Below are 23,015 nucleotides of genomic sequence, written 5' to 3'. Positions count from 1 at the left end.
TCCCTGCTAGAACTATGAGCTCACCTCTGGCCTCTCTTAGCAAGACCCGGAAAACACCCCTGCAGTCGGAGCCTGCGAGCCCTGGGTAAGGAGCAGAGCGGCCTGGCGGGGCCTGTGTCCACGCCCCTGTGCCCCTTGGCCTCCCCTGCCAGGGAGGATTGCTCTTGATGTCTTGGGATTACCAACAAGAGTTCCGTAACTTTCCCTGGCTGCCACCTTTGTATTTGTACCTTCTGGGAGTGCTCCTTTATGACTAACCCTCACTGAACCACCTTTCTGTAAATCCCAGCCTGTAGGAGCAGCCCAGCACCTGCCCTGAGCTGCTCGTTTACTCACTCTGCAGACACCGATGGCCCGCTCACCCTGGGCCAGGCCTGCGGTGCTTCTAAGTAAATGGGCTCTCATATCTTCTAGCACTTTCCTCTTAGTTTGTTAGCTTTGGTTGGCTGGTTTTGTTTTGGAGGTGCTGGGAATAGAACCCAGGGCATTCTACTTCTGAGCTAAACCCTTAGGCCTTTTTAATTTTTTGTTTGTTTGTGTAGAAACAAGGTCTTACTAGTTGCTGAGGCTGATCTCAAACCTGAAATCCTCCTGTCTCAGCCTCCCAGCCTGCACTAGTAGGCCTGACTAGCACTGTCATCTTTGCAAAACATTTTTGACCTCGTTTCCTTCTTCCTCTTCTGAATATCACTTGGAGTCACTCTAAGGCCAAGGTGACCCAGAGAGACTGACAGGCCTGTGATTTCAAAGTCGAGCCAGGGCAGGGTTCTGGGTATTAGAAATCTTACCGCCTTCCCAACCCCATCTGCCCACGGCCTTCCCCATTCTTCTTGGGAGGAGCCACGCATTCCCAAGCATCCCTCGGCTCACCCTGGCGAGGGTGGGACTCAGGAGTAGAAGTCCTCCAGAGGCCTAGCCTCCATCCTTCCGGGCCTCGGCTGGGGTGTGGGTCTGGAACCTTCCCCCAGGGGTGTTCCAGGGGTCTTGATTCGCATTTCTCCTTCTCCTTCCTGCTTGTGTTCCCAGGAGACGAGGGATAAAACTCTACGGAGATGGTAAGTATGGGCTCTGCCCTCACGTGTCGGGACCAGGGTGCCTGGGCCTCCTATGGCTGGGCAGAAAGGGACAGAAGCCTGGTCTTCAGCCTGGGCATCTGGCTGGCTGCCTCGTGCTGCAGCTGCTCACCCTCCCTGGCCTGGCTCCCTCCTGGCAGCTGGCCCCCAGGGAGGCCCCGTCCCTCGGCAGAGAGGTCCTCCTAACGTTCGAACCCGAGCCCTCCCGTCCATTGCAGGATCGGCTGTGAGTGCCGAGAGACTGAGCCAGGGCCAAGAGAGTACTCAGCGGAGGTGTGGGCCCAGCCCCTCCCCACAGCCTCTGCGGTCTCCCCAGCCCCTGACTACCTTTCTCCCCTGACACCCATCCTCACACGGGCTCAGTATTTGGGTCTCAGCCCCACTGTGGTACTGTCACTGACCACTCAGGACCCCCAGGAGCTGGACTGGGAGAACCCCAAGAAGAGGCCATTGGAGTTGGACCCTTGCCCGCCCCACCCCACTGCCTCCTGAGGTTTTTACCCTCACACTCTTGGGGGCAGCGTGTAGGCTGCTTCACCTTGGCTAGGGTGGGGTCTGCATGCCGTCTGGACTCTGCCGGGGCAGTGACTGGATATTCCTGTCTGCAGAGGATGAGGTGGACATGCAGAATGACGGACACGGCTCCGAGGAGCGGGTCTCCATCCCTTCCTGCTATGGCAGCGTGGGTGCCCCCGTGTTTAGGCAAGGTGAGTTCAGAGGCCGGAGGGATCTGGGTCCTGGCAACCAGAGGGCTCCTAGAGAAGGGCAAGGCCCATGCGGAGCGCCTGCTCCTGCCTGCCCTTCTGGCAGCCATGACTGTGTGCCACACAGCGCTCCCTGCCTGCTAAGCCATGGGGGTCTGGAGTCCCCACCAAGTGTGACGCCAGCATGTCCGGGATTTAGGGTCAGAAGAGGGTAAGGGCCTAAGAGAAAGCTCAACCTCAGGCTTCTTGCACCTGCAGGACCAGCGTCTAGTAGGTGGCCCACCGCACCTGGCCACAGCATCTGCAGAGATCCACAGTGCGGTGGGGATAATCAGGTGGCCTTCCAGAGAGGGCGTGTTTAGCAGGTGTGGGGAAGTGGGGGCGGATGCCCAGGCCAGCCAAGAGCCTCTTGGTGTGGCTCCCACAAGGCCCCCTCAGTGGTGACCTCCTGTCGGAAGGTCAGCAACAGGAAGGGGCCTGGCATTCCTTGACCAAACCCCCTCCATGTGACGGTGGGGAATGAGGTGGAAGGAGAGAGGGTAAGCCTGGCCAAGTCCCACATCCATTTAGTCACAAAGCCAGGAGCTCCTATGCCCAGCGGGGAAGTGTTCAGCTGTAACCACAGCAACTGCTCCTCCTCTTAAAGGACCTGCCCGTGTCCTGTCTCTACTCTCTGTCACTCACTCCCCACCACGCTCCCTGCCGGTGTTGTTACCTCCGAGGTCTTAAATAGGTGCTGCCTGTCCTGCTTCACCTCTCTGCTCAGCAGCCTCCACCTGACCGTGTCCCTCCTCCCCATGCCACGCCACCGCCCGCTCTGCTCTGCCCCGAGTCCCAGCCTCTCCGTCCCTCCTCCAGGGTCTTGCCTCCTACTGCAGCTTCCCCTCTTCCCTCCCCGCCCACCACACGGGGATCAGACTCAGCAGTGGTCTTCCACGGAGCTACATCTCCAGCCCCTTTTATTTACTTTATTTTTTGTATGTGGTATTGGAGATTAAACCCAGATGTACTCTACCCCTGGCCCTTCTTATTTTTATTTTTTCTTATTTTGAAACAGGGTTTCACTAAGTAGCTGAGGCTGGCCTGGAACCTATGATGCTCCTGCCTCAGCCTCCCAAGCACTGGCATCACAGGTGTGCACCACTGTGCCTAAGTTTACTCATTTGTGGTACTGGGGATGGGACCCAGGGGCATTCTACCTCCAAGCCACACCCCCAGCCCTATTTTATTTGGAAACAGGGTCTCACTAAGTTGCAGAGGGCCTCACTAAGGAGCTGAGGCTGACTGCGAACCTGGGATCCTCCTGTCTCAGCCTCCCAAGCGCTGGGATTACAGGCGAGCAGCACATGCCCAGCTGTTACTTTTTATTTTTATTTTTTATACAAAGAAACGTTTTTATTTGTATAACTAAGACTCTAAGAAATGATGACAGGACAGGGTTAACAGTGCTGATGTCGACACAGGAAGTTTGGAAAGCTGGATGATTCCGTTCCCTGGCCCCTGCCCACCTCAGAGAGAGTCCCTGGGTGCCCCCCGCCGCGGTGCGGCTCCTTCCCTTAGTCCTCAGTGTTGCTCTCTTTTTCTTGTTTTCTGGACGAGGAGTCGCAGTGCTGGTCCTGGCTTGCTCTCCGAAGGCGGCTCTTCCTTAACACGGTCCTTTTGGTGCCTTCTTCGTGGATGTCTCCCTCTTCTCTAGTGATCTTGTTCTCCCTCCTCCTCCTCCTCTTCCACTTCACCTTTAATCTTGGCTTTTTTCTTCTTCTTTTCAGCACATTCATCCTCTCTATCTCCCTTCTCTATTTTGTGTTTTTAGGCAGGTTGGAAGCGCGGCGTCACCAGAGGACCCTCACTTTGTTTTTCTGTCCATAGTTTTCTGTTTCTGCTAATGCCTTTCTTGTTCCACTTATTTTTCTTGTACTTTTTTATTTTTTTGAAACAGTCTCACAGCTCAGCAGAGTGGCGCACACTTGTGATCCCAGTACTTGAGATGCTAAGACAGAAGGATTGCAGGTTCACAGCCACTTAATGAGCCTTCTGCAACTTAGTGAGACCCTGTTTCAAAATAAAAAATAAAGCTGGGCATGGTGGGGCACACTTGTAATCCCAGCATTTGGAGGTTAAGATAGGAGGATCCAGGTTTGCAAACAGGCTCAGCTACCTAGTGAGGCCCTTTGCAACTCAGTGAGACCCTGTTTCAATGAAAAAGAATAAAAAATAGGGCTTGGGGTATAGCTTAGAGGTAGAATACCCCTAGGTTCCATCCCCAGTACTGAAAAAAATCAAAAACAAAATAAGGCTGGGGGTATGTGTAGCTCAGAGGTAGAATGTCTCTGAGTTCAATCCTGCTACCACCAAAAAAGAAAGAAAGGAAGGAAGGAAGGAAGGAAGAAAGAAAGAAAGAAAGAAAGAAAGAAAGGTCTTACTAAGTTGCTAAGAGCCACACTAAATTAAATTGCTGAGGCTGGTCTTGAACCTGCAATCTTCCCAGCTCAGCCTCCCAAATACTAGATCACAGGTATATACCACCATGCCTGGGTCCAGCTTTATTTTTAGTTTTTGAGACAAGGTCTTGCTAAATTGCCAGGGCTAGACTCAAACCTGCAATCTTTGTGTCTCAGCCTCTGGAGCAGCAGGGACCAGGCAGGTGCCGTTTTTCATCCACCAGGTCCTCCTCCCCTTCCCAGCCAAGCAGTGTGGGCGCCACCTGCCTGGGCCTCCATGTTGTCGCAGTGAGCACTCCCACACGTGATTTACAAGTCACATAGGACACTTCTGACTGCAGGCCAAGGGAGCCCTCACTCCACCTGCTCAGCAGCCGGGTTCGTGTAGCCCACAGAGGCAGCGCCAGGGCTGTTAATGTGGTGACTCAGCGTGCTCAGGAGCTCAGCTTCCTCCATCTTTTCCGGAGCCCACCTTGGCATCCTGCTAGTCACAGGGCAATGGCTGCGATTCCCTCCTCACCTGTACTGAGGACAGTATCTGGGGGTGGTGAGGGCCTGCTTCTAACCATCTCCCTCTTTTCTTTTCCCAGACTTTTTATATTTATTTATTTATTTTGGTATTTGAGATTGAACCTAGGGGTATTCTACCTCCAACCCAAAAAACCAAAATAATCAACAGTAGCCGGGCGTGGTGGCGCACACTTGTAATCCCCCCATTTGGAAGGTGGAGACCGGAGGATCTCAGTTCACGGGACAGCCTCAGCTACTTAGTGAGGCCCTCTGCAACTCAATGAGACCCTGTCTCAAAAAATGAAAAGACTGCCGGGCGTGGTGACGCATACTTGTAATCCCCGCACTTGGGAGGTGGAAACAGGAGGATCACGCAGGTTCAAAGCCAGCCGCGCTGGCTTAAGAGACCCTGTTTCCAAAAATAAAAAAGTAGCCAGGCGTGGTGGTGCACACTTGTAATCCCCGCGCTTGGGAGGCAGAGACAGGAAGATCGCGCAGGTTCGAAGCCAGCCACACTGGCTTAAGAGACCCTGTTTCAAAATAAAAATATAGCTGGCCTCGGCGTGTGCAAGTTTCCTCCTCGCCGGGTTTGTCAGATCCTAGTCTCTGGCCCGGACCACCTGTTGCCATCCGGGCTGGCCAAAGCCGTTTCAGGTTTTAGAAGATGGCGAAGTTTATGATACCTGTGATCCAGGACAACCCCTCGGGCTGGGGTCCCTGTGCAGTTCCTGAGCAGTTTCGGGATATGCCCTAACCAGCCGTTCAGCAAAGGAGATCGGCTGGGAAAGGTTGCAGATTGGATGGGTGCCACATACCAAGATAAGAGATACATAAATAAGCCGGGCGTGGTGGCGCACGCTTCTAATCCCCGCGCTTGGGAGGCAGAGACAGGAGGATCGCGCAGGTTCGAAGCCAGCCGCGCGCGCTGGCTTAGGAGACCCTGTTTCCAAATAAAAATGTAAAAATAGGTCTGGGAGTGTAGCCTGGAGGTAGAAGGGCTTCTAGGAACCCCCCCCCCTAAAAAAAGATACACAAAAAGTACCACCAAAAAAAAAATACACAAATAAGTACTCCTCTCAGTTTGGCGGTGGAAGTCAGTATGCTTATTTCCATGAGGAGGATGAAACAAGCTTCCAGCTGGTGGATACTGCGCACACACAAGACCGCCTACCAGCGGAACCGGACGAGATTTGCACAGCGGAACCTCCGCAGAGACAAAGACCGACGGAACATGCTGCAGTTCAACCTGCAGACCCTGCCTAAGAGCGCCAAGCGAAAAGCAAGAGAATGCAGACGACTGCAGAAGAAATTCCAGAAGCAGTGTGGAGTGAGGCAGAAATGGGACTGGGAGGTGAAAGAGGAAATGGATTTTCCTCAGTTGATGAAGATGTGCTACTTGGAAGTTTCGGAGCCGCAGGGGCCCTGGAGTACTATGACAAAGCCTTTGACTGCATCACCACGTGGAGCGAGAAGCCTGAGCATCGAGCGCATCTTCCACGCCATCACCACCATGGACGACCCCGTCATCCGCAAGCTGGCAAAAACCCCGGGGAATGTGTTCGCCACCGATGCCATCCTGGCCACGCTGATGAGCTGCACCTGCTCTGTGTATTCCTGGGACATCGTTGTCCAGAGAGTTGGGTCCAAGCTCTTCTTTAACAAGAGGGACAACTTGGACTTTGACCTCCTGACTGTGAGTGAGACTGCCAACGAGCCCCCTCAGGACGAAGGCAACTCTTTCAACTCGCCCCGCAACCTGGCCCTGGAGGCGACCTACATCAACCACAACTTCTCCAGCAGTGCCTGCGGATGGGGAAGGAAAGATATAACTTCCCGAATCCCAACCCTTTTGTGGAGGATGACATGGACAAGAATGAAATCGCCTCTGTGGCTCACCGGTACTGCCGGTGGAAGCTTAGAGAGGACATTGACCTCTGTGCGGTGCGAGCATGACGGCGTCATGACCGGTGCCAGCGGGGAAGTGTCCTTCATCAACATCCAGACGCTCAACAAGTGGGATTCCAGGCACTGCAACGGCGCTGACTGGCGTCAGAAGCTGGACTCAGCACGGGGCCGTCATCGCCACCATGCTGAAGAACAACAGCTACAAGCTGGCCCGCTGGACCTGCTGTGCTTTGCTGGCCGACTCCGAGTACCTGAAGCTTGGATACGTGTCTCGGTACCACGTGAAGGACTCCTCGCGCCACGTCATCCTGGGCTCCCAGCAGTTCAAGCCCAATGAGTTTGCCAGCCACATCAACCTGAGCGTGGAGAACGCCTGGGGCATCCTGCGCTGCGTTGTCATCGACATCTGCATGAAGCTGGAGGAGGGCAAGTACCTCATTCTTAAGGACCCCAGCAAGCAGGTCATCCATGTCTACAGCCTGCCCGACAGCACCTTCAGCTCTGATGAAGATGATGAGGATGAAGAGGAGGAGGAGGAAGAAGAGGAAGAAACTTAAACCAGGCGGCGACTTAGAACTGGAGTTGATTCTGCTGAGCCTGGAAGGTTCTTGGATGCAGTCTAGTAGAACATGTGTCTGGCTCTTGGTCTCTGCCATTTGGCAGGTGGAATAAAGCATGCGTGCTCTGTCTCAAAAAAAAAATCAAAATCAAAATATATAAAAAATAGGTCTGGGAGTGTAGCCCAGAGGTAGAAGGGCTTCCAGGAACCCCAGTATCACCAATAAATAAATAAATAAACAGACAAACCAAGGAATAAAAATTAAAAAAGTATAAAATAGGTCTGGGAGTGTAGTCCGGAGGTAGAAGGGCTTCCAAGAACCCCAGTACCACCAAAAAAAAAAAAAAAAAAAAGGAAAGAAAGAAAGAAAGAAAGAAAGAAAGAAAGAAAGAAAAGACTAAAAATTAGGGCTGGGAGTATAGCTCAGAGGTAAAATGCCCCTGGGTTTCATCCCCAGTACTGAAAGAAAAAAAAAAAATCAACAATACAGTCAGCAGGATAGCAGCTACAGAACAGACTACTGCATTAGATACTTTGAGCAGCAAAACCAAGAAGACAACTGTCACATGCAAGCATTCTGATCATCGTGAGCACGGCTTTCGGGAAACTTGAGCTAGTGCGTCACAGGATGTAAACTGAAGAGACGGACCAGGGCCCCCAGCCCTATTTTATTTTATTTTTTATTTTTGTTTTTGGTGGTACTGGGGTTCCTGGAAACCCTTCTACCTTCAGGCTATACTCCCAGACCTATTTTTATATTTTTATTTGGAAATAGGGTCTTTTAAGCCAGCAAGGCTGGCTTCGAACCTGCATGATCCCTGTCTCCACCTCCCAAGCGCGGAGATTACAAGTGTGCGCCACCACGCCTGGCCCTATTTTATTTTTAATTCACTTTTTCTTTTTGTGGTACTGGGGATGGAGCCCAGGGGTATTCTACCTCCAAGCTACACCCACAGCCCTATTTTTATTCTTTATTTTGAAACAAGGTCTCATTGAGTTGCAAAGGTCCTTGCTAAGTAGCTGAGGCTGGCGGTGAACCACAGTCCTGTCTCAGACTCCTGGATGCTGGGATTACAAGTGTGCACCACCATGCCTACCTCTTATTTCATTCTTGTTTTGAAACAGGGTCTCAACCAGGTGTGGTGGTGTATACTTGTAATCCCAGTACTTGGGAAGCTGAGACAGGAGCATTGCAGGTTTGAGGCCAGCCTCAGCAATTAACAAGATCCTGTTTCAAGACAAAATATAAAAAGAGCTGGATGTGTAGCTCAGCAATAGAGTGCCCAGGTCCAATCCCCACAAGACAAAAGCAAAGCAAAACAAGGGAGTGGTTGTATTCAAGTCCCAGCCTCTCGTCTACGGAAGGCCCTGTCTGGATTTGCCTCCCATGAGGTCGAATGCTTCTGGGTTCAGTGTCCAGTACCAAAATAAATATAATTTGTCCGAAGTATATAAGTAAGTGGTGTAATACATAGGCCACGTCACCTCAAAGCCAAAGAGGCCATTGTGAATCTACTCAAGCCTGGAAAGCCAACCTCCAGGATTCTCCCTCCAAGGTATACCCCCAGCCCAATTTTACTTTTTACTTGGAAAAAGGTTCTCCCTTGGTTACTGAGAGTGATGCTAAGTTGCAAAGCTGCGTGCTACCATGCCCGCCTTGGACAAGTTATTTCCTGTGCCTCGGTTTCCCAAACAGCTCATTTACCTCGCAGGTGTATTGTGAGGAGGACCTAAGCTGGTCTTTGTGGGGTTCTGAGGAGTCCCTGTTGTACGCCATCCGCTGTTAGTACTTTCGTTTCTGTTCGTGGGACCCTCTCCCTGCCTCAGCCTCAGCGCCAGGCCTGGACTCTAGAGACTGTCTGCTTGGCAGGCCCCTTAACCCAGGAGTCGGAGCTGATGTCCTTCATGGCCAGGAAGCTGCGGGAGCTGGAGCGGCAGGTGAAGGCCCAGGCTGATGAGATGCAGTCCAAGGTAGGACTCCAGGCAGCAGAGGGCCGGGGTGGGTGGGTTCCGGGTCCGTCTCCCCACTGAATGACTGGGTCGATGGCGAGGGGTGGCCGGGAGCCAGCCTGGGCCCTTCCTGTCCCCACCCGGGGGATCTCCACGGTTATCTGAGGCACAGCAGCAGTGGCTCTCCCAGAGTTGGCAAGGACAGGGGCTCTGAGCTTCCTGAAGCCCCCACACAGGCACTGATTCTGGACCTCGCATTTGGAAGGGCTAAAGATTGCCCTTTTTCACCTGCCGGGCCTCGCGCTCACCTTGTCTCACTGCTGCAGGATCAGAAGATCCTGGCTCTGGAGGAGCAGGTGCAGAACCTCCAGCAGCACCAGGGTAAGAGCCTCATGGAGGGCCGCTAGCCCGGTACACACACCTCCCACATGTCTGCAGCTCCTGGAGGTTCTGTGGCTTCCGGGTATCAGGGCCCCAAGAGCATCCAGCTAACTCCTGGGTGGGGTCTGAACAGCTGAGCCCAGAGAAGGGTGGTGACACCTCTGGTGTCCCAGAGGTGTCCTACATGGCACTGCGTCCATCTTGGAGCCCAGGGCGTGCCACCCAAAGCTGGAGATGGCTTCGAGGGCATAGGGTAGTCCCTTGAGAGGCAGTCAGGTGCCCCCACGGGGACAGGGGAGAAGCCAGAGAGACGGCTCCCCAGGCAGTTCTTGGGATCCCCAGATGGCCCTCCCGGCAGAACACCTGGCAGCCCCCCACGGGACAGCTGACCCTCACCCAGGTCTTCCTCTGAAGGCAAGATGACCCTCAGTCGGCAGGAGGAGCTGGAGACCGAGTGTCAGCAGCTGCAGCGGCAGGTCGGGGAGATGGAGGTGAGAGGCAGATCCTGCTGTCTCCCCTTGGGCTTCTGGGTGGAGCCGCCTCTCCAGTCCTGCTGGCCAGGGGGGCTACTGACCCATGGAGGGATCTGGTGCCTTGGCTCAATTCTCTTGGGCTGAGTCAAATTCTGAGCTTGCCCCTCTGCTGCTCAACAATCCTCGGGGCTCCCACCCCAACCGTGTCCCTAGCCCCTGCCTGCCTCCTTCCCTTCATCTTGAGCAGCCTCCCTTCCAGCTGGCCCTTCCTCTGGGTCTCTCCCCACCTCAGGACCCAGGCCCATCCCTGTGGCCCCGCCCCCTCTCGCCCATCCTGTCGTTCCCACCCCACAGGGTCCTCCCGGCCTCCAGCAGGGCAGGTGCCCCGTCCTCTGCGAACCCCATGAGGCAGGGTCACCAGGACCCAGGGCCCCCATCTCAGTCACCTTTCTTCTTCCACACATCCAGTCCTCAGGGAGGCTGGAACTGGAGGGCACTGGGTGAGGGAGGCTGCGGCAGACCTGCTTCCTCTGTGCTCTGGCCTCGCCCGGCCTTCCTGGGACCAGCCTCTCCCTCTCCTTGCAAAATGGGTTTTTAGAGCTGGGGAGTGGTGGCACGCATTTGTAATCCCCGTACTTGGGAGGCTGAGACAAGATGATCACAGGTTCGAGGACAGCATCAGCAAGTAGTGAGACTTAGCAAACCTAGCAAGACCCTGTTTCTAAATAAAAATAAAATAGGACTGGGGTGTAACTCAGAGGTAGAATGCCCCTGAATTCAATCCCCAATGCCATACACAGACAAAAATAAATTAATAAATAAATTAACAGGTTTCTGAAACCCCAACCTAGCCAGGTGTGGTGACACACGCTTGTGATTCTAGTACTTGGGAGGCTGAGACAAGATTATAGGTTTGCGGCCAGCCTCAGCTACTTAGGAGACCCTGTTTCAAAAATAAAGAATGAAAAAATAGGGCTGGGGGTGTAGCTTGGAGGTAGACTGCCCCTGGGTGTCCCTAGTATGGCAAATAAAGCCCCAAACTGGAAAAGAGCACTCTGGGCCCACTTGTACCTGGAGCTGGGGGCACAGCTGCCCCTGAGCTGCCTGTGGGATGTGGCAGCCCAGGGCTCCTCTTCGCAGCTTGCTCCGGCCACCTCAGCCCTCACATGCAGCAGCCCTTCGTTCCTGAAGCCCTTCCTCTACCACAGGGCCCGGTGGTCCCCTCAGTAGAGCCCCTTGCAGGTTCATGTAGGAGCCAGATCATCGAATCTATCTGTCCCTATGGGAATCCCCCCCCCCATTGAGGTTTGAACACAGAGGCATTCTACCTCCAAGCTATACCTCCATCTCTATTTCCATTTTTATATTGAGACAGAGCCTAAGTTGTTGAGGGCCTCTCTAAGTTGCTGAGGCTGGCCTTGAACCTGTGATGCTTATGCTCCTGTCTCAGCTCCCAGGTACTAGGATTGCAGGCATGTGCCACCATGCTCTACCTCTGGGATACCCCAGCCATCTTCATGGTTTGTTTTGAAACAGTCTCGCTAGGTTACAGAGTCTCACTGAGTTGGGGCTGAGGGTCGGGCGCTGCCGCCTCCCCCTGGAAGGGCTGAGGGTGTGGTGCCTCGAGTCTCCCCCTTCTTCCCCACAGAGGTTCCTCGGCGACTATGGCCTGCAGTGGGTGGGTGAGCCCATGGACCAGGAGGACTCGGAGAACAAGCCCATCTCAGAGGATGACGAGAGGAACTGGATGACAGCCAAGAAGTTCTGGAAGCCAGGTAGAGTGGCGGGCCTGCCTGGACCCCCCAACCCCCTGGGTGCTGGCAGCTTCCTGGTGACCTGCAGCTCTCCAGAGGCCCCTTGCTCATGCCCCCTCCCAGCATGAGGGGGCGGGGCAAGGGAGGCTGAGGCCTGAGTCTCAGGCTCATCTGTGAAGGCTCCAGCGAGATGCAGCAGGATGCACTGCTGCGGGCTTCATAGTTCACAGAATGTACCTCCCAAAAGCCGCTGCCTCAAGAAAGCAATCCCTTTGTTCCAGAAGCTGTCCTCGATCCCCAAAGCGTGGTCCTTTGCAGGTTCATGTACAAGCTAGGTCATCCAACTTTATCTGCTTCTACGGGATATTCTCTCTCTCTCTCTCTCTCTCTCTCTCTCTCTCTCTCTCTCTCTCTCTCTCTCTCTTTCTTTTGTACTGAGGATGCAACCCAGGGCATTATATCTCCAAGTTACACCTCCAGCCCTATTTTTTAGTCTTTTTATTTTTGAAACAGGGTCTCACTGAATTGCGAAGGGCCTTGCTAAGTAAGTAGCTGAGGCTGTCCATGAACCGTGATCTTCCGGTCTCCACCTGCCGAATGCTGGGATTACAAGAGTACACCACCTAGCCTGGCTCTCCATCTGTCTGTTGGTCTGTCTCTGTCTCTCTTTCGGTAGTAGGGTTTGAATACAGAGGTCTAACCTCCAGCCCTATTTTGTTTTTTATTCTGAAAAAGAGTCTGAGTTGTTGAGGGTCTCACTAAGTTGCTGAGGCTGGCCTTGAACCTGTGATCCTCCTGTCTCAAGTTGGGATTACAGGTGTGTGCCACCATGCCCGACTCTCTATAGCATTTTTTTTTTTTCTTTGTTATACTGGGGATTGAAATGAGGAACATTCTACCTCTGGGATATACCCCCAACCCCCCCCCCCTTTTAATAGTACTGGGGGGTGGAACCAGGGGCTTTTCTACCTCCAGGCTATGCTTCTAGACCTATTTTATATTTTATTTGGAAACAGGGTCTCCCTAAGTTGCTGAGAGCCTCACTAAGTAGCAGAGGCTGGTTTTGAGTCTGTGCGATCCTCCTGTCTCAGCCTCCCAAGTCCTGGGATAACAAGCGTGCGCCACCACGCCCAGCTAGCCCCAGCCCTTTTTATGGTTTGGTCTAAAACAGAGTCTCTCTAGGTTACTGAGAGTCTCACTGTGTTGCTGAGGCTGGTCTAAAACCTACAATCTTCCTGATTCAGCCTCCCAAGTACTGGGCTTATAGATATGTGCCACCATATCCAGCTTCTGTATACACTTCTAATCAGCCTCTTCCAATTGCTGTGTGTGTGTGTGTGTGTGTGTGTGTGTGTGGTGCTAGGGATTGAACCCAGAGACATTTGACCTCTGAGCCACACCCCAGCCCTATTTTATTTGGAAACAGGGTCTTGCTAAGTGTTTGAGGCTGGCTTCAAACCCACAGCCCTCCTGTTTCAGTACCACTCCTCAGTTTTAACTCCATGGCTGATATAGAGAGAGATGCCGCCCATCCTTCCTCCCTAGGTTTGGATCCATAGAACTGGCCATTTCTGGAACAGGGTCCCTTGTCTTCAAAGAATGGAGGAAGGCCAGGCGTGGTGGCGCACGCTGGTAATCCCAGCCTTCGGGAGGCTGAGACAGGAGGATCGTGGTTCGCAGACAGCCTCAGCTACTTAGTGAGGCCCTCGCAACTCAGTGAGACCCTGTTTCAAAATAAAGAATAAAAAATAGGGCTGAGGTGTAGCTCAGAGGTCGAATGCCCCTGGGCTCCATGCCCAGTACCACACACACACACACACACACACACACACACACACACACACACACACTCACACACACGCATGCGCGTGCAAATGGAGGAGATACCTTTCAGGCTCAAGTCAGTTAAACCTGGACCCAGGTCACCTGTTCCAGGGTGGCGTGGGCAAGCGAGCTCCCTGCCCTGAGCCCTGAGTGCCTCGCCAGCACAGGGGTGTGCTGTTGCCCTCAGGCTGCAGGGAGCAGAGGGTTCACCGAGAGCGCCCAGTAAGCGGGAGCGCCTGTTTCTGAGATCCGAAGGCAATGGCATTCTTATGGGAACGTTGCTCCTCGGGGGACTGACTGGAAGATAACAGCGCCCGCTTGATTTCACGAGTTGTCTCCTGGGTAAAAACCCACACTCCAAACATGAATTCTGCCTTCGTTTAGGCCTGAGCGTTGAACAGATCCCACCAAATCTCAGGGCAAGCCCTCTCACTGCCGGTTTAAGCTGTTACTTCCCACGCATGCAAGATATGCAGCTTTCGAAGCATTTTCAGAAGTGGCCTTGGCATGGCGCAGAGGCCCGTCATTTTACAGACGGGCAAGCTGAGCCACTGCTGGAGTCTGGAGACTCAGTGAGGGGCGGGCAAGACTAAGACGGCCACAGCCATCCAAGCAGACAAGAGGAATCGGGGGCAGAGCCGAGGGTCCAGAGGTGGCATCTCTGGCCTTGGTGATCGTGTACCTGGGAGAGAGCAGGGGGAGTCAGGGAGGCCAGGCAGCATGGCTGTAGGGAGGAGGCTGCCTTCACAGGGACACCGCAGGCTCGGTCATGGCAGGCAGCTCCTCGGGCCTGGGCTGGAGGCCTGCCTCTGCCACGGCCTGGCCCCAGGCACTGTCCTCTCTGCTCGCGGGAGAGCAGCTTTCCTCCTGGCCTGGGGTCAGACCCTTGGCTTGGTGGACGATTCCCCCGCCGCTGCGCCCGCTCTGCTTTGGTGTTGGTGCTGAGCAAGGCGCCTCAAGAGCAGAGTGCCCCAGCTAAAGCAGCCTGGGAACCCGTGCTGCACCTGCAGCTCTTGTGCCTCTGTGCTAACCCTTTTTTTTTTTTTTTTTTTTTTTTTTTGGTACTGGGGATGGATCCCAGGGGCCTTCTACACTCCCAGACCTATTTTATACTTTGTTTGGAAACAGGGCCCCACTAAGTAGCTGAGGCTGTCTTTGAACCTGTGCCATCCTCCTTTCTCAGCCTCCCAAGCGGTGGGATTACAAGTGTGTGCCACCACGCCCGGCTCCTCAGCCCTTTTATTTTTTTGTTTTGAAAACGGTCTTGGTAGGTTGCCGAGAGTCTCGCTAAATTACTAAGGCTGGCCTCAAACCTGTGATCCTGCCTCCGCCTCCCAATATGGGGTTACAGGCCTCTCCCCCACGCCCGGCCATGCGTTTGCTTTGAATCTCCGTGTTTTTTCTCACTCTGGGTCCTGGTGCCTTTGCTGACCACATAGCCGTTGGAGGTTGAGCTGACTTCCCTTCCTCCCACCTCCTGGGTGTCTTAACTTTACAGCCATGAAGACTGGGCCACTCTCTTAATTCCTTATTTCCTTGTGTGTGTTAACCCCACAAGATGGAGGACTGACTGAGCTGTCTTGCTCAGATCATTCCCTGGCCTCCCCTCTTGGAGACCACTCCCCTTGGTGTTAGGCCAAGGCGGGATGAGTAGATTGTTCTGGAGGCAGGGATTCTTGCCCTAGGAAGGAAAGTGGGTTGTGCTCCTGCAGGAAGGGGCTGCAGAGGGGAAGCCTGGCGGGTGTGGTCACCTCCAGGATGCGGTGTGCCGGGCACCCCAGGGCGCTGGAAACCAGAAAGGGACGGTCCTGACCTGGGTTGCAGTCCCATGGGTGGCACTGAGAGCTCCAGGCACTGAGCTGGTCACTGTCCCATGCCCCCTCGAGGCCTGCCCTCCTCCCTCTCTCCCATGTCGCTGCACCCCGCCCTCCCCAAGCCCAGGCCACTGCGTTTGGGTTGGTGCCCCGTTCACATCCCCAGCTCCAGGCCACACTCGCTGAGGACAGCAGCACCCACTTGGCTTGTCCCTGGGCTGTCGCTTGGGCCCAGCAAGTGCTGCGGCAGCCTGGCAGGCCCGGCCCCTCCCACCTCACGACCCCCAGGTGCCCTGCCTCCTCCTGTGCTGACCTTTCAAGCTCAGCTCAAATCTGCCCTCGGACCAGTCTGTGCTGACACCTGCCCCGTACCACCGCCTGGGCGCCAACCTGCACGGCCACAGCCAGCCGAGGCTGAGTTGCCGGGGCCTGCACCCTGCGTGACCCTGGGCGTGGCACCCATGGCCCAGTTTCCTTGTCTGCAAGGTGGGATGGGGCATACTTGCCTCTGGGTGCTTACAGACAGGCGCAGAGCCAGGCCTGTGGGCAGGAAAGGTCCTTTTTATTTTTTCCAGGACTGAGATTAGCCACACCTCAACCCTTTAATTTTAACTTTTTTTTTTTTTTTTTTTTTGTGGTACTGGGTGTTGAACTCAGGGGCATTCTACTTCCGAGCTACACCTCTAGTCCTATTTTTTTATTCTTTATTTTGAAATGGTCTCACTAAGCTGCAGAGGGCCTCACTAAATAGCTGAGGCAGTCCGCAAACCGCGATCTGCCTGTCTCATCCTCCCAAATGCTGGGATTACAAGTGTGCACCACCATGCCCAGGTTTATTTATTTATTTTTTAATTTTTCTGAAACAAGTTCTCTAAGTTGTCCACATAGGCCTTGAACCTGTGAACCTCTACACCCACCTCTCGAGTAGCTGGGATTATTGGTATGCACCACTGCACCCCACCAGGGCTACTGGTTCCACAGAAAGGAACACTGGCTCAGGGGAGGCCTCACCCATCCCGCCCTGGTCGGATTGGGGCGGAGCTGGCGCTTGCCCTCTGGCCTCCCTCACTGCGTGGGCCTCTGCCCTGCGGGGTCAGGCCCCTGTTGAACATGGTGAGCCCGGGCTCACTGGCTTCACGACTCTGCAGCGGGGCACAGCACCGGGCCCTTCCTGTCCTTACCCTGCCCTGGTTTGTCCAGAGCTGTGATTCCTCCATGCCAGCCCTTGTCCTGCTTCTGTCCATCACACCCAGTCGGCCACTCACGAACCTGCTCCCGCTTCTCTTCTGGCACTGAGGATTGAACCCAGGCTTTTTTATTTTGAAGCAGAGTCTCACTAAGTTGCTGAGGACCTCACTGAGCTGCTGAGGCTGGCCTTGAACCTGCATTCCTCCTGTCCCAGCCTCCCAAGTACTGGGGTTGCGGGTGTGCACCACCACACCCTGCCATTCTCTCGCTCTTCTCAGCTCTAGCCCAGCTGGCAGGGAGCAGCCAGGGCCAGGTTTCTTTTTCATTTGGTATGCAAGCCCTCCAGCACTGCGCTGCACCCCCAGACCCTGGGGCTCGTGTTCTTGATAAGATCCTGTTCCCTTTTGCTGCTTTTTGACATCTTCCCCTGGGCTTCTTCCTGTCCCCTTCCCCGGCTGACCACCCCACATACGTCAGTCCCTGAAGTCCTTGGCCCAGGAGGCAGCCTGGGGCAGGAGCAGGAGCCCTGGCTTGGGTCACCACGGCTAGGCGCTGCTCCTGGCTGTTCTGTGTGACCAGGCCAGGCCATCTGATCTTTTAGGCCTCACTTTCCCAGGTGCAGAGGCTCAGGCGGGGCAGCTATTCCATGGGATGATCTTTTCACCAATTTGGAGCTGGGTGTGATGGTACATGCCTATAATCCCTGTACTTGGGAGGCTGAGAGAGGATTGCAGGTTTGAGAACAGCCTCAGCAACTTAGTGAGACTTTGTATAAAAACAAAATAGTAGCTGAGCATGGTGGCGCATGCTTGTAATCCCAGTACTTAGAAGGCTCAGACAGGAGGATCTGTGTTCTTGGCCAGTCTCAGTTACTTAGTGAGGCCCTCTGCAATTTAGTGAAGACCCCGTTTCAAAAATAAAGACTAAGCTGGGCGTGGTGGTGCACAATTGTAATCTCAGCATTTGGGAGGCTGAGACCAGAGGATCGCGGTTCACGGACAGCCTCAGCTACTTAGTGAGGCCCTTTGCAACTCAGTAAAAACCTGTTTCAAAATAAAGAATAAAAATAGGGCAGGGGGTGTAGCTCAGAGGTCAAATGCCTCTGGGTTCCATCCCCAGACCCAGAAAAAAAAAAAAGACTAAATAGGACTGGGGGTGTAGCTCTGAGGTAGAATGCCCCTGGGTTCAAGGTTCAATCCCTGGTGCCACACACACACACACACACACGCGCGCGCGCACACACACACACACACACACACACACACACACACACAAATAGGGCTGGGAGTGCAGCTTAGATGTAGAAAACCCCTGGGTTCAATACCTCGCATTCTTCCCCCCTAAAAAAATTCACCAATTTGTTCTTTGTGTGTGTGTGTGAATGTGTACAGGGGTTGAACCCAAGTTGCTGCGCCACTGAGGTATACCCCCAGACCTTTTTGCTTTTGAGACAAAGTCTCACTAAGCTGCTGAGGCTCGTCTCTAACTTGTGATCCTCCTGCCTCAGCCTCCTTGGGGTTGCAGGTGTGTGCCACTGCACCTGGCTACCAGTTTGTTCTGAAATAGTTATTCAAGGAAAATGATGTCAGTATTCTGAATCATTCCAGGGATGCCCAGGACATTCTGTTTTTCCTGGAATCACAGGGACTCTAGGGTCCCCAGAAGGGGTGGACGGCCCCTCTGACAGCCGGAGTGTCGGAGCAGGAAGGCTGACCAGGGCCTGCCATTGCAACAGCTGCGAAAGCAACAAGAAACACAGCCAGTTACCTCTGTACTTCTCTGTTGCAACTGCTGCACCACTGTGGGGAAAAGAATTAGGTCTCCAGAGCCCTGACCCACATCCTGCCACAGCTGGGCTGCCTGGTGAAAACAGCTCTCAAGAAGCCCTCAAAGTTATCTTGCTTGTAGGGTTACGCCCTTCAGGGCAGCTTACTTGGGCACCAGGGCTCTCACCTGCTCCCAGCCAGCATCCTCCCGCTCTCCGCCCTTTCTGCTCTGGCATCTGTCGTAGCCCCGCCCCACCTGCAGCCTCTCAAGCTTGTGCAGCTACACGCTCGGCACAGGTTTCAGAAGAGGCTGAAGCAACACACCTTTCAAAGGGAGTATTGTACAGAAATGGTTGCACAACCCAAGGCTTGTTCAACATGTGTTCTGTCCAGCACGGTCCCGACACCCTGACCTGTCCCTCCTCTGATGGTGCAGGGGTGGCTGGCTCGAGTCCCTGCCTAGCCTCTACCCTACCAAGCAGCCCAGGGCAAGCCACTTTTCATATCTCTGGGCCTGTTTCCTCAAGCTTAAAGTGGAGATAAATAGTCCTTGCCTCCTAGCCTCGGGGATTGCCTAAGGAACACTTGTGCAGGGTAGGGCTGGTACGAGTCTAATGTGCACAGTGTGTGATCCAAGTTGGCCTTTGCGTGGTCATCGTGGAGGTCTGCAGCCACCCCGGGAGGCAGATTCTTGCCATCCCATTCTGAAAGAATGCTGGGGCACAGACCCCCCAGTGACCCGAGGTCATGCCCATGCCTGGGGAAGCGAAGGAGTGAGGATTTGAACCCCGAAAGCCTCGGGGCCAAGCTGGGAGCTTGGTCCTGTGCTATTCAGCTGCAGCCCGTGCTTGACACAGATCTGGGGTCAGATCCTGCTTCTCCACGTGCTGCGCGTGGCTAGCTGGACCGTTCTCTCCAGCTCGCTTGCTCATCTCGAGGGTCGGCATGATTCCAGGCCCTCCGTGCAGCACGGGCAGTAAGAGGAGGGAGGTGGTACGGAGCCCCTGGCACAAGCCAAGCGCTCAGCGAGAGGTACTGCTCTGACCCAGCGCGAGCCAGCCTTCCCTTTCCTCAGGTGGCCACCGGAGGAGACCGAGGCCACTGCTCAGCCTGGGGCCACGGCACCACGGCTCGGCTCACAGGGTCTGTCTTCCTTGCCAGGGGATTCAGTGGTGCCCCCTGAGGTGGACTTCGATAGGCTGCTGGCTAGCCTGAAGGATCTCAGTGAGCTGGTGGTGGAGGGTGAAGCCCAGGTGACTCCCGTGCCTGGGGGGGCGCGGCTTCGCGCCCTGGAGCCCATCCCGCTGAAGCTCTACAGGAATGGCTTCATGATGTTCGATGGGCCCTTCCGGCCCTTCTACGACCCCTCCACACAGGTAGGGGCTGGAGGCGGGGCTCCGACCCGCCGCCCACCACTGCGGGAGGTGGCCCCGGGACCAACCCAGAAGCAGGCGGCTGGGGTCTCCTCTCGGGCCCAGCCCACCTCACCCTTCCTCTCCCCGGCAGCGCTGCCTCCGGGATATATTGGACGGCTTCTTCCCCTCGGAGCTCCAGCGGCTGTACCCGGACGGGGTCCCCTTTAAGGTGATGGGCTGCACCTCCACCCACCATTCCCCATGTGGGGATTTTGGAGATAACAAGGGTAAACAGCTTCCACAAGGGGCTGCTGCCGCAGCCCTGCTGCTCTGAGGGTTCAGGCAGGGGAGGCAGTGCGGAGGCTGCCCCGCCCCAGGCGACAGCAGCCCCAGGTCCTGAGGCTGGGCGCAAGCAGCGCCCTCTGGTGGCACCCTGGAAGCACAGCCTTGGCCTCTCGACCACTGCCCTTCTGCCCCCCAGCCTTCAGGACTCCTTGAGTTTGGGGTCACTTCCCCCAGAGGCTTCTGCACGTGGTGGGGTGAAAGGCAGTGCCGCAAGCCACAGGTGTGGGTGGACAGGACAAGTGCTGGGCCTCAAGGACTGGAGATGAGCCAGGCTGCAGCCAGGACTGAGAGGAAAGGCACCGCCACGGGGCACAGGTGGCCCCGTGGGTGGCAGTCACTTCCACAGCGAGGGCACGTAAGGGAGTGTGCGCACCACAGCTCAGAAGCATGTGAGTCACAGCCGGGGTCTGTGCTGCAGACCAGACAACAGCAGGGCGTTGCGCTCCTGACGTGCACGCCCTTCCCGGCAGTGAGCTGCTGAGATGGGGTTGTCAGCACCGTGGTGTCAGCTTGCGTGCATGAGGGGTGCTTACAGGAGTGGGGCCCCGGGCTGACAGCCTGAGCTGTGACTCCTGCTCGCCTCCAGGCTTCCACTTCCTTGGGCCTGTTCGGAGGCCTTCGAGCAAGCGGGGAGGGGGTTGGCCGGGCTGAAGAGCTGGGCTCCCGCATTGCCCTTCCTGCCTGCCAGGTAAGCGACCTGCGCAATCAGGTCTACCCGGAGGATGGGCTGGGCCCATTCCCAGGCGAGGGCCGAGTGGTGGGCCGACAGAGGCTGCGCAAGGCTGCAGACAGAGCGGAGCAGCACCCAGGTACGCGGGGCCTAAGGCCGAGCCGGAAGGCTGGGGTGGGGCTGCATGCCACCTGGGCGCCTCCTGCTCCATCACTCCAGGCCTCCCTGGGCCAAAGTTCCCTATGCTCTCCCTGCAGGTTCCAGGATGACTGCCGAGAAATTTCTGAACAGGCTCCCCAAGGTTGTGATCCGAAAAGGTGAAGTGGTTGACATCAGGGGCCCCATCAGGGACACCTTGCAGGTGAGGCCAGCCCCCATCCCGTCCCAGCGGGAAGCTGCCAGTCTCCAGGACACTGCAGAGCTGGTGCGGGCCTGCTGTGGGCCGAGAGCAGCTGGGTGGCCTTAAGTGGGCCAGCACCAGGGTCCAGGCCGTGCCCTCCGTGCCCAAGGCCCCGGCCTTCCTGGGACCCAGCACCCTTCCTTTTCATTCCCCATCCTGCTGCTTGTCCAGGTGTCCATGCCTGAGAAAGGCCACAAGCTCAGGTCCTCGGGACTCCTCCACCCCCACCCATCTCCCACCCTGGAACTTCTCCCCAGCCCACCTTCTCTCCGCTGCCACTCCCCCACCCAGTCTAGGCTCTGGTGTCCTCCCCTGCTGGCCTTCCTCCCCTGCAGCCTTCCTGTTGAAACCTTCCAAGGATTCTTGGATAAAGCCAAGTTCCTTGACTGGTACTTGGAGCACGCCGGGCATCGCAGGGAGCGCCACTCCCCCCTCGCTAACCTTATCTTTTTTGTTACTGAAGATTGACTCCAGAAGCATTCTACTTCCAAGCTACGCCTCCAGCAACCCCCCTATTTTTTGAAATGGTGTTGCTAAGTTGCCGAGGGGTTCATTGTGTTGCTGATGTTGGTCTCAAACCTGCAATCCTCTTGTCTCAGGCTCCTGAGTATGGTAACAGGCCTGGACCACGGTGCACAGTCCAACCTGATTCCCAGCTTCAGCTGTGAACTGCTGGCGGTTTTCCAAGTATCTCACCCCCTCTAGCAGCTTTCCCCGACCTTAACATTGGTGTTCCTGCTTTTGGAAGCACCTCCGCCCTGTTCCATTCCTCAGGACTTCTACTCACCCTGCTCTTCCAGCTCAGGCGTCATTTCCCTAGGGAAGTCCCCGGCCGCCAGGCTGGGTACACGTCCGCCTGGTCAGCCTCTGTGTGAGCGTCTGCCTCCCCGCTGGACTGAGGGGGAACGATGGGGCTGCCTCCCAGGGCCTTTTTTGCTTCCCATCTCTTTGGCCTCAGTTTACACAGAACAGCCCCACCCTGCTGGCTCCCTGGTCGTACCCATCCCTGAATCAGTCCCTCCAAGGCTTGGGGGACGACTCAGGCAGGGCCTAGGGCTCTGTCCATTTTCCACCAATGCCTTCTAGAACTGCTGCCCAATGCCCGCCCGGATCCAGGAGACCATAGTGGAGACTCCAGCCTTGGCTGCTGAGCGGGAGAGGTGAGAGCAGGGCATAGGTGCAGGCTTGGGGGAGTTTGGCTACCAGGAGCACTGAAGGCCTCTGGGCCCGTAGGAGTCAGGGGGCACCCGACATGCCAGCGCCCCCGCTTTCCATGCTACGCATCAAGTCTGAGAACGGGGAGCAGGCCTTCCTCCTGATGATGTGGCCCAAGGACACTGTTGGCGATGTGCGCACCCTGCTAGCAAAGGCCAGGTGGGCTCGGGGCAGGGCTGGGGCAGCAGGAGGCTCTGGCCCATGGCCGGGCCTGACCAGCTCTCCTGGGCCCCCAGGGGCACGGATGCCACCACCTTTGAAATCTTCAGCACCTTCCCACCTGTGGTCTACCAGGACGACTCACTCACGCTGCAAGCTGCAGGCCTGGTGCCCAATGCCACGCTGCTGTTGCGGGCACGCAGAGCCCCGCTGTCCACCGCCAACTTTGGCCCTGGCCCTGGCCCTGGCCCTAGTTCCCACGCTGGCGCCCGTGTTGGCTCCCACTCTGGCTCCCGCGCTGGCCCCAGTCTCGGCATCAGCCGTGAATAAAGTGCCCACCCCTGACACCATCAGCTCCACCACATCTCTTGGCACGGAGGGGCGGTGCTGACCCTCCCCTCAGTAACTTGAGCCCCCGCTGGGGGCCAGGCCTTTGTCTTCTAGGTTCCTCTTTCTCCCAAGAAGGCCCAAGTGTACTCTGCTAAAGGAAGGATTAGAAGAGGGAGTGGCCAGCCCATACGGGTTTCCG

General features: G+C 55.7%; 1 protein-coding gene and 1 pseudogene across 2 annotated transcripts; both read left to right on the top strand.

Moving 5' to 3' along the window:
* Nucleotides 1–14: 14 nt before the first annotated feature.
* Nucleotides 15–22,816, top strand: UBXN11 (UBX domain protein 11; the record flags this gene model as incomplete). Its single annotated transcript, XM_080691359.1, has 14 exons — nt 15–85; nt 1,027–1,055; nt 1,682–1,780; nt 9,063–9,163; nt 9,469–9,523; nt 9,938–10,014; nt 11,645–11,771; nt 19,504–19,718; nt 19,849–19,926; nt 20,731–20,851; nt 20,970–21,073; nt 22,199–22,272; nt 22,346–22,486; nt 22,564–22,816. 14 exons carry the CDS (start codon nt 15–17, stop codon nt 22,814–22,816), a joined length of 1,545 nt encoding a protein of 514 aa, XP_080547485.1.
* Nucleotides 5,393–7,190, top strand: LOC308260582 (eukaryotic translation initiation factor 3 subunit D-like; annotated as a pseudogene). Its single transcript has 2 exons — nt 5,393–5,567; nt 5,797–7,190. The product of its transcript is annotated as a eukaryotic translation initiation factor 3 subunit D-like (transcript).
* Nucleotides 22,817–23,015: the final 199 nt, after the last annotated feature.

The sequence above is a fragment of the Muscardinus avellanarius genome, assembly GCF_963383645.1.
Source record: "Muscardinus avellanarius genome assembly, chromosome: 3".
Classification (NCBI taxonomy): domain Eukaryota; kingdom Metazoa; phylum Chordata; class Mammalia; order Rodentia; family Gliridae; genus Muscardinus; species Muscardinus avellanarius.
The sequence above is the reverse complement of the archived record's forward strand: the minus strand, read 5'-3'. Positions and strand labels throughout refer to the sequence as shown.